The sequence below is a fragment of the Hermetia illucens genome, chromosome 5 (genome assembly GCF_905115235.1).
Source record: "Hermetia illucens chromosome 5, iHerIll2.2.curated.20191125, whole genome shotgun sequence".
Taxonomy (NCBI): Eukaryota; Metazoa; Arthropoda; class Insecta; order Diptera; family Stratiomyidae; genus Hermetia; species Hermetia illucens.
This window is the reverse complement of record NC_051853.1, coordinates 18756139-18767333: the sequence shown is the minus strand read 5'-3', so window position 1 is coordinate 18767333 and position 11195 is coordinate 18756139. Positions and strand designations below refer to the sequence as shown.

Genomic DNA, 11195 nt, shown 5'->3' with positions numbered 1-11195 from the left:
ACCATCTTGCTGACCGGACGACAGCCATCTTGGAATGCTCCACGGAGGCTGCTGATGAGCACTGGGCCGTTATCAGACATGTTCTCCTCTTCCGTTGAAGTGAATGCATCACGTTTTTTGAAGTCAACGTATCAGATTAATCGACAGAGAGCAGACTGGTTTTCGCTCAACATCCTCCTGCATTGACCACAACATCTTGTGGATCAGTTTGGAGTACTGTACGGAAATGAAATTTCTGCTTCACCTGCTGTTCATCGATATCGAGATGGCTTTCGACAGCGTTAGTGGGGAGTGTGTCTAGAAAGTTCTACACAAGAAAGGGCATTGCAGATGAACTAATGTGTTAGCTATTATCAGAGCGAAATATGATATTAAAATTTTGGAGGAATTTGAAGTTTAAAGTGAAGTTCGGCAGAATTACATTTTACTGCCGATACTATTCCTTCTTGCTATCGATTAAGTTCTTCATGCTGCCTTTACTGGAGGATGTGGAAGAGTTCAATGGTCGGCATCTTTCCTAAGACATCTCGACTACGCTGGTGATGTCTCGCTGTTGTCCTACCGAGTCATGGATTTCCACTTACTAATTCTGGATGTGTAAAGGGTCGAACTAAAAATAAACACCAAGGAAGAAGCAGTGATTAGGTCACACCCACTTTGGCAGAATAACAAGTGGGGCATCCTTGAATCACATGGCATAGAATTGTACAGGAGGAGGGCAGATTTTTTGCGAATTTCTGGATAGAGTTAAAGCGCATTTCGTCGAATGAAAAATGATTGTGCATGGTCACGGGGGATGTACTATGCTCCATTTAATAGATACTGTGGCTACCATATTTCCATTTAGCAACAGAAAATCGTTTGTATGTTTGACTAGAGAAATAACTGGGCGTCAAAATTAACATCGGCGTTACATGGGTCGTATTTCTACGAAACCAGATCCTTTGTAGAAACCTGATCAAACAAATATTCAGAAAAACAGGTTCAAAATTCATTTCAACAAAAAATGATTATTATTCATTTTCCATAATACAATATCAACTTTGACATTTTTTTCCATTCATTCAATTATTTCTTGCAATTTTCCGTAATTCTAATATTACATTTATAATAAGAATTTTCATCATAATTACATTCATAACACTATTACAGTTTTTTTAGTCTTATATTCAATATTTACGTTAATATCTCGCACATAATTAGATTTAAATTATTTACAAATGTTTTCGCTACCAATTTAACTTACTTTTTTCTTTTTCAAATTTATCGCGAAAATGTCAATTTAATAATAATTCAAATGACAATTTCGCCGGGGGGTATTTAGTCAAAATAGGCATATTTGACTAATAACTATTTTATTTTAAATTATCTTATGCTAATATTTACAACACTGAAGATTTTAAATATATCTTAATGGGAAACTATTTACAAAAACAAAAAGAGGGAAGTAAGAAGATATCTTTTTTTTCATTTCTGGCAGGATATATAAATAAATAACGATTATACAAAAAGAATCTTATTCGGTATGTTTTTTTCAATTAAATTACCTAAATTTATACTTGTTCTTTAGGCATGACCCTAATACTTAACAGTCGAGATATTCATTCCTTTGCGTGTATATCTAGTAAATTATCTGTTTTTTTTTGTCGTTTTCAATGCATACTTAGATTGCGAAATAGCACGTTTGAGATAAAGTTTGTTCTTGCCAAGATGAAAATTGTAATTTAAATTATTTAATTTACAATTGAGAAGCTCAGTTTCGAAACGTACTATATCTATCTGAGAAAATATCTGGGAAAATGTGATTTTTATTTTGCAGTTAATTGACTTGAGATATAGTAATAAGATTTGGAATGATAATGACAGTTCAGCTTGATATTTTTTAATATTATTACACATAAAATAGTGTTTATGAAATAATATTAAATTCGAGAGGTAAAAAGTTTCTTCAAAACATAAAAATCTGTAAATTTCATAAAGTAGATTTAGCACCTTTTGCGAATGAGCTTCTCAATTCGACATATGTATGTAAGGTTGGCAAATATAAATTTGAATCTTGGTATTAAGAGTATTTCTCTGGAATTTTATTAGATTAGGGGGTCGCTTACAAAAACGTAATATTATTGCAGAAATAAAAAAGTATCTGAGTTTGAACAAGGCTCATCTAAAGTATTTTATCTCCCCATAGAAAAGATTGCATGAATTATGTTGTACAATGTTCGGTTTTTTAGTTCTCATTATAAATTCAAGAAGGAATACCGAATTAGTACTAAATGGAGTTAATTTTTCAGAGTAGAAAAACAGATCACTGAGGAAAGTCTGAAGGGAGGTTTCAAAATTTTAACTAAAGGAACATCTCGCAAGAACATTTATTCACTTCTCGTAGCAAAATCGTTTGTAGGCTTGTCTGTGTTTTTTTTATTTGTTCAATCATGTATTTACACATTATTTATTTAAAAGAAATTATTCACAAATACATATAAATCTTTTTTTTAATATATCTTATTATCTTAAGTTATTATTACTGATATAGACACTGGCTTCTATCCTAAATGCATTAAACTGGGATGAAAATAGCCCATATAAAGCTGAGCACCAGGCGCACCTCGTCCCAATGCAGCCATCTTAATTTTTTCTAATTCAGCTTCTTGCAGTCGTTTCGCTTTAGCTCGTCGATTTTGAAACCATATCTTCACCTGTGTTTCAGTTAATCTTAACGACGATGAGAATTCAGCTCGTTCTGCTATGCTTAGATATTGCTTTTCGCGGAATTTCTTTTCTAAAGAAAGCAATTGTTGCGTTGTAAATGGAGTACGTGGCTTCCGATTTGGCTTGTGCTTACGTAAATTACATTTTATACGAGGCCCTTCTGCATTGTCTGGAAAGAAAAGAAAAGATACGTGGTATTAGGAATAGATGCAAATTGTGTTGTATAATAGTGAGATTTCGATATTTTCTACTTAAGATTCGGCAAGATATTTGGGACCATCTTAAAGAACCTAGACTACGGCCTTGAGTTGAATTACAATAACTAACGAAAATTTGGGCTTAAGGCAGTCTCACTTTTCAAGGCATCAAAATTCTCGAAAATTATGGTCCAAAAATAAATTCATCCACATCCCTACCCCATATAATTTTCAAGACAATTAGTGTATTCGCCATAATACTTAGAATGCAAAGGAAGCATGAAAAACGTTAATTAACAGCTTCATTTAATTTTGAATGAAACCCAGATGACAAATGTACACTTTGTCATATCTGATGGTCCTATCTCATTCTGTATTTATTCCTCAGTGGGAATTTAGTAGCGAACCATTTTACCATATGTGAAAAGAAAGGAGGACGTTTTTCAGCTCTTCTTGCCCCACTGAATTTATTGAAATGAAGCGCAAATTAATTGTTTAAATCGTGCTCCCTTTTCACACATCATTGTTTCTGTTAATGGAGAATGAAAACGATGTAAACAGTAAAAACTTTGACAAATTATATTTTATTAATTTTCAGAAATTCGAAGAACGGGGCTGGCATGCAGAGGACCCATATTTCAAGTGAAAATTGCTACTTTTGTCACTGCATTGTAAGGTTTTATTATTGAATAGGCCAAATTAATAATTGATCTAGTGGTCACATGTCTTCAACAATTTATTTTTATTCCTTAAAATTGTCATCACCCCTTCATTCCACATAGATGCATCAGATAAATTGTCCTCAATTCTCAAAGCAGATGTTACCTTGAAAACAAGCTACAACTCCTGATTTTCTTTGAACCCTTTTTTTTTCTCGTTTCTGAAGATTATCTTTTCTCGATAAGACATCCAAAATTGTCATTTATCGTTTCCGTGTTCGATTTTCTCAGAATCAGATAAAACCTCCTTTTACAGAGATCCCTAATGAAATTTATATCGACTATTATCTTCGATGATGATAATGGTGATGGTAGAACAATAGTTATGTCACAGACCCTAACTTACCCAGTGGATGGAAGTCCGTCAGTTAATTAATTCGAATTGGATAAATATATTTATAGTTAGCGTGTATGTCGGATACATTACCAAATAACCCATAAAGAAGACTCAAATAGTTAGATCTAGCAATTAGATAGGACCCATAACTTAACACCTAATTAGCGTCCACAGAAGCCCCTTTGTATCGAATGTGCGTTTGAGTAAACCCACGGGGAGCTATCAATTTAGATAATTTAATTCTATAGCTTCGTTTTGGCTTTTGCTTTCAGTTAATTTTTTACCCTGCCACCTGGAAGCAGGTAGAATTGACGGCGGAGATCTCGAGGTTGGGAAATTGTATTGATTCTTGGAGATTGAGGTATGCATTATGCATTTAAGAAGTGAGGAGCAAACTACTGGAATCAAAGTGAAAATAAAAATGCGTTTACAATCAAAAAGCCTTGGATATCCTTTTTTTTTGGTGGTAAAACATGAAAAATGGCGATGCCTCACTTCGACGAGCACCAACCTCTGGACCTCGTTCTCCCAGATTCGGGCCCCGCTTGGTCATGGATGTTTGTGTTCATCTTTGTGCTGTCCCGCTTCTGCTGGCGTACGTAACATTAGGATTATAAAAAAAAACTGACGATCAGTTTCACTTAAATTTAAAATTGTTACGAAAACAAAGTGGAAACTGGAAGCTCAATACTTCAGGTACAAACAGTTTTGTGGATAGAAGCAAGTCTGATTTAACGACATTTTGTTCTGTCTTCAGAGATTCAAGAAATCGATTTTCCCTCGATTTGCACAGTTTAAATCTTGATGTTGTCAGAAATACGCTATTTGAATGACTTGTATGATATACATTTGGCTTCGTCGGTACGAGGTGTGATCCAAAAATAAGCTGACTTTTGAGTTTTGTCAAAAAGCTTTTATTTAATTTTTTATAGCATGGCCCCTCGGAAATAACATACTGGTGTCAACGCTTTTTTCAATAATGGAAACACTTATTGGTATAGCATTGAGAATTTCTGGTGATGCAGTCTTTATCTCCTCAACCGTTGTAAGTCCCCGTCCTTTCATTTGCCTCTTCAGTTTTGGAATGAGGAAGACCAAATGCACAATTACGACCCTTTTCTATAGATCAAAATCGTCACTGACTTCACTCAGAAACTCCTGGGCGATACTTGCGCGAAGGTTCTTCTGGTTAAAATTAAGTTTTGTAGCATACTTCACTGACACGCATCTCCTGCCCCCCTGCCAAAAACAACCGCCAAAATTGCTTAAAACGAACCAAACGAGACCCCAATATTATCAGCAACTTTTCTAATGTTAATTCAACGATCCTCCAATACTATTTAGTTTTTTCAATTTTTCAACGTTTTCATCAGTTGCTTACGTCGTCCAGAGCAGGCTTTATCAATAGCATCTTTTGTGCCTTCTTGGAAGAGCGTATATCGCTCACAAATACTTTTTATTCAGAGCACCACATGCCTCTGTCATTTTGAAATACTTAATTTGTTTTTGTACAAAAAAATTGGTACAAATCTTTTGACCTTTTTTTTGACAGGAAAAAATCGCTGAGTTACGCAAAATTCTTCTAGTCTTTATGGCCCTTACACACCAACACTCCTCTTTTCTTAATCTACCAACTCTTTCCTCTAAACGTACGGACCAAAATGATATCCCAAATTGGGTTGGACCGGATTTACCAATAGGGACGCCACTTTTTTAAAACGTCATTATAAACAAATGCGTGAAGCTCCTCTCCAGTGCCAAAGCGCGTTTTGACAGCCAAGGTCTGCCATTTAACGATGTCCAACTACACGCCAGAAGAACATCCCCAAATTATCAAAATTTGTTATAAAAATAGCGTGAATTGCGCGGAATTTACGGTCGCCATAATCGTCCAGATGAGAAGACTATTGTTGATATGGTGGAAAAGTTTGACTCTAAATTAACTCTTTTGAATGTGAAGCCATCAAACAGAATGCAAAAAGCGATTCGAAGAAAATATCACGGCTGTTTCAATCAGTCGTACCGAGGATGAGTCCATTCCACGTCCATCTCAAGAGTTGGGGCTCAAACAAATGACAATGTGACCCATTTTATGCAAGGATCTTGGCCTATATCCCTTCAAGATCACCCACACCTACTACCATCTATACCGACGAGGTTCACTTTCGGCAGAGTGGTTTCGTCAATAAACAAAATTATAAAAGTAATGCGGATATACCGGGGAAAATAAGTTTATTCACCCAACTGGTACAGATGATTAAAATACTTTAAAACGCTTGGAAAACACCCTGAAACTACTCGACTGGAATGCCTCTCAGGAACCTTGTAATTTTAACTTGAATGTCCTCATCATTCTCAGTGCTTTCTCTTCAGTTATTTTTTCGAGGCTATAAGGAGGCTGGGGCACCATGGAGGTCTTGTTCACAATGGTGGAACTTGAAAACGTCTTTGATGCCTGATTTGACGCATGCGACCCGTCCTTTCAGTCTCTTTAGCACCTCCAGGTAAAAGGCTGCGTTGATAGTTTGTCCTTGCGGTACAAACTCAAAATGGACAATTCCTCTGGCGTCGAAGAAGAGAATCAGCAGAACGAGGCTCGTTAGTGACCTCCTCCCGCCCATCCTTGAAGACCATGTGCCACTTTCCCCATTGGGATATCTAAATGCATTCCTCCTTAAAGGCATCTTGAAGTATTTGATAAGTTTCTGTTGCATTCTTCCCATGCAGCACGCAAAATTTGATCGCGTACCGCTGTTCTAGTGAGCGCAAGTTCGCCAATAGGATTATTCCAAAAAACGGCCTGACGGAGCCGCCACGTTCGCTGGATTTGACACCGCCAGACTCCATTCTTTGTGGATATATTAAATTTATGGTCTACTCTAACAAACCAGCCATGACGAGCTTCACGACACATTGAACAGTCAATTGACGAAATAGAGTCGAATATTTGCTCAAAAGTGATGAAAAATTGAGTTTCTCATACTCGGTCCTGCCGACACTGGCAAGGCGGCTATGTGAAAATTGTTGAGGTCCACAATTAAGGGCATTAAATTCTGTTGAAAATTAAAAAAAATATAATAAAAAATATTTTAACGTTGCGTTTTAATTGAACTTTAAAAAAGAGCATTCTTAATGGTAAACTAATTATCATGCGCGCAGGACAGACTCCCCCTGCTCTACGTCATAAAGTATTCAAGAATAAAAATTGAGGAAAACGAACGTTTAGAATACACGAACATTCTTTAGACAGAGGGACGCTCCCTTGCTAGATCTAAAGCATCAAATACAATACAAACAAAGGTCAGGGCAAAACACTCTGCTGGGACGGAACGCGTTACCCATGCTGGGTCTTTTCAGCTCGAAAGTGAAATCTTATTTCCGATATTTTCGGATCGATGACAGATTGCCCAAAATAAACAGAACAATCGCCGCTGAGCGAATTCTAATCATTTTCTTTTTCGCCCTTTTGCTCATAACCTTGGTTTATCCGTTATTGACTTCGCCTTTCTTTTCAACACTTGCACTTCAGGCACCTCCTTCACCTCTTCTCAGCCTTCAACTTCATTATTCGGAAACAAGCAGACAGACAATGAACCGATTTCGATGAAAATTTATTTCGACTAAAGTTTAAAAAGATTGTATCGCTGCGACGACCGAATGACAAAGAAAAAGGACCAATTTTAGTCATACTCTCTTTCTAGTGTTATATCTTTGTTTCCTATATTTGTTTTCATCTAATAAATTTTTAAATCTGATGGATATCTTTCGGATAGTCCTTTTGCTAAGTCAGACATACGAACAGTTTGACAACGCTATAAATCTTACATAGTCCACTGAATTAGATACAACCATAAAATAAACTAAATAAATCTCCGTTATCAAATGTAACGGTCTACAAATGATGTTTTCACAACAATATGCAAATTAAAAAAAAAAACACTAAAATGTAGTTTTCACAAAATCACTCACCTAAATTGGCGACTCAATTCCCATAAAATCAAAAATTAGCATTGCGTTAAATTAATTAATTTCTTTTATCTTTATACTTCACTAAACGGTTGCACAATATATCAAGTTTAGAATGTATCTTACATGTGGCTAAATCATCAAATATAATCTGAAACTAATTCATGTATTCCATTCCACAACCATCGGACACATTTAAAAGGTAATTTTTTGGGGGCTTATCTGAAATTTTATGCGAATTTTATCAGAGAAACAGACAAATTGCATTTCGATAAAGATAGTTCAGTTGACGGGCAAAAAGTATTAATAAAATTTCAGTTTATCGAACTTTTAAAATATGATTGTTTTGTTTAAAACTTGGATTGGATACATAATTTGATGTATCTTTTCTATGAAATAGTAGTCAAGTTAGATGGTGAGATGATACCCCGTTTTGTGCAAAGGTAGCTTAAATTCTGTCTCCGGTTAAGCCAGGGTTCCAAGTCTTTGTTAAGTTGTGAGGTACATCTCCTTCTAGTTCCGCTTCCATAAGACAGCTACCAGACGCTAACAGTGTAAGTACTATCCTCAAGAGTAACCGCTTCCTTATCCTTCTCAATTTCTCTAGATATATCCGTTTAAACCACGGTTCCAAGTCTTTATTGAGTTATGAGGTTCATCTCCCTCTAGTTCCGCTTCCGTAAGACGACTACCAGATGCTAAGAGTGTAAGTAACAGCTTCCTTATTCTTCTCAATTTCTCTGAGGTATTTAGATATCTCTGTGTCCGAATCGCTCAAGTGGCTAGGGCGCAGGGCTGACGTAGCGATAGGTCGCAGTTCAAATTTCATTGGTGACTCAGCTATGAATAAGTACCTGAGGTAAATCAGGATGCCTCCTACAGTGTACTGTAGTGTACCGTTACGGTCGCATGATTACTCTTAGCGTACCCCGGATCTGTTCAACAGAATGTGCAACAATTAGGGTCGCGGTAACATCCACGTACCCGACCAGGTGGAATTCGCGTGGCATCTAGGCTCGTAGTAGACAATCATGTACGACTTCTCAGAGACCCGAACCAAGAATAGATCCCCTCCCAATTTGGCTCTCAGTCTTCTTTGTCCTGCCTGAGTTTTGTGGAGACAATTGTGGACTTCAGTTCGACTAAGCGTTCGGATCACTTGCCCAAACGTATCCCAGTTTAAACGTATCCTGCTTTGGTGACAAGCACTGAAAGAGCGATACGTTGACGAAGAACTAAGATCTCCTCGGTCTTTGCGTGTCAGCACCACACCCCTTCCCAGTATTCCAGTGGAAGGGTGCAACACCTGCTGCCGTATGCTTGACAACCTCGAAATAGTGGTCGCATAATTGACAGTCCCATAAATAGCAATAATTACATTGTTAACACGAATGGGACACGTAGTTTGAAGAGAAAAACTGTCACTTCAGTTACTGTCAGCTGCGAATTGAAGGTGGTTTTGGTTGATCACGTAGTTAGCGTTAGCGTTCAAGCTCTTCAGATTAATGGTATTCTTCTGTTCAATTTGAAAAATTGTGTGGATGGATGGTGAGGGAAATCTATTCTCCAGAATGAGGAAAATCATAACTCATTAGTACGTCAAGGAGAAAATGTCAACCACGATATTGCGAAGAAATGTTTGTGGTCAAGATCAACAGTTCACTGCAAAATCGTTGATTATGAACACTGAATAAAACAAATAAAGCGGCGGGCAAAGAAACCGAGTACAGCTGAAGATAAAATAATTTGTAGAACCAAAGCAAAGTTGATCCTTTCCCATATTCTACGTGAACTCAGAAACGAATAAAAGGACAACTAAGTCGCAGCAGCAATATCTAGGATTTGTAACTTTTAGAGCGTTATATCCAGCTTGCAAAAGGATATGCAGAGCCTGCAGAATTTGGAGGAATTCAACTACTTTGGAGTGATCAACCTAAATTTTATTTGTTTGGATCAGCTGAAAAGATGTGCAAGGGTGGTCCGATAAGCACTTAGTCTTACCGCCACTATCGAAAGGGAAATTCACAATCGTGTAATACATGCTCGTAGACGCCTCTCAGAATTTTAGTCGAGTTTGACCACGTATAGAAAGAAGCAGGTGTGCCCGCGGATTTTAGAAAAATGGAAAAAGAGCAATTTCAATTGGTGATCCGATTCATGTTCTTGGAAGGAAATCGCACAGCAAAATCAAATAGCGCTTGGATTCTGTGCAGGGTACGTAAAAAATTGCTTTAACGAATTGCAACGTGGTCGCACGTCGATTTTTGATGAGCCACCTCCAGGTATCCCGAAAACGGCCACCACCGGGGATAAAATGACAAACATCCAGGATCTCATATTGACAGACCACCTTTCGAAGGTGCGCGAGATACCAGCACTTCGCTGGAGATACCATCCAGTTTCGGGCATTTTAGTTCTTCCTGAGCAAGACCGCTTCTTCCAATTCCTTTACCACGAAGGCTGAGCAATTGGAAGTAATCTTTCCCTATCGATAACGTCATCTTTATAGGATAGGCAGGAAAAAGTGTTTTTGCAGGATTTCTTCCAATTTAGCTGCCTTTATCAAACAATGTGGTCAACGGGGTCCATTTTTTCGGTTGACCAACTTTCACGAATTTGTGACAGCAAAGCGCGTTTTGCCGATTGATTTCACGATATAATTCCTTCTTCACATCTTTTTATCCTGCGCATCTAAGGGCTACTTAATCTTGGTTTATCGCACCCTGGCCGATCCAATTCCTTCTCGAATTGGTATTTTCTGCTGTCAATCAGTACACACTTTTAATCAGGTTTTTTTTTACGAAATGTCGTAGGCTGCTGTGATAAACTTCATCTCAAGGTTCATTGGGCTTTTTTCGCAATCCTTATTTTTCGTGTAAATATGCAAAGTTTAATTGGAAAAATTCAAATTTTACTTTAATCAAAAAAGTTAACTGACTTTTTCGTCGACCGACCATCGTTGTCCGTCTTCAAATAGATGCGGACTCAGGATTTCCAGCATCCTCAACAATTTAACTTCATGTTTATTACTTTACTAAAAAGCTTTTAGTCGCATCGCATCGCCGTTTAGTTCATTTATACCTTTCAAGATAGCACCGAGATATCTACTTATGTCAATTTTCCCTTAGTTACCCCTAGTGGATTGCGAGCAGCCAAATTCACTGTCGACGACTAGCCGTGTAATCCTTCAGTATCCCCGTCATTGCATTGGGTGCCAGAATCTGGGAGCGCTACCGATAGTCAGGAGAACGAATCCCATCCTGGCGG

The 11195-nt window shown here is 37.4% G+C and overlaps 1 protein-coding gene across 1 annotated transcript in view; it reads right to left on the bottom strand.

Moving 5' to 3' along the window:
* Nucleotides 1-1042: 1042 nt before the first annotated feature.
* Nucleotides 1043-11195, bottom strand: part of LOC119658378 (muscle segmentation homeobox) — a 55081-nt gene continuing 44928 nt past the window's right edge. The window contains exon 2 of the mRNA XM_038065744.1: nt 1043-2878. Coding sequence (XP_037921672.1) covers nt 2544-2878 — 335 coding nt within the window. The 3' untranslated portion in view covers nt 1043-2543. The remainder of the gene's footprint in view (nt 2879-11195) is intronic.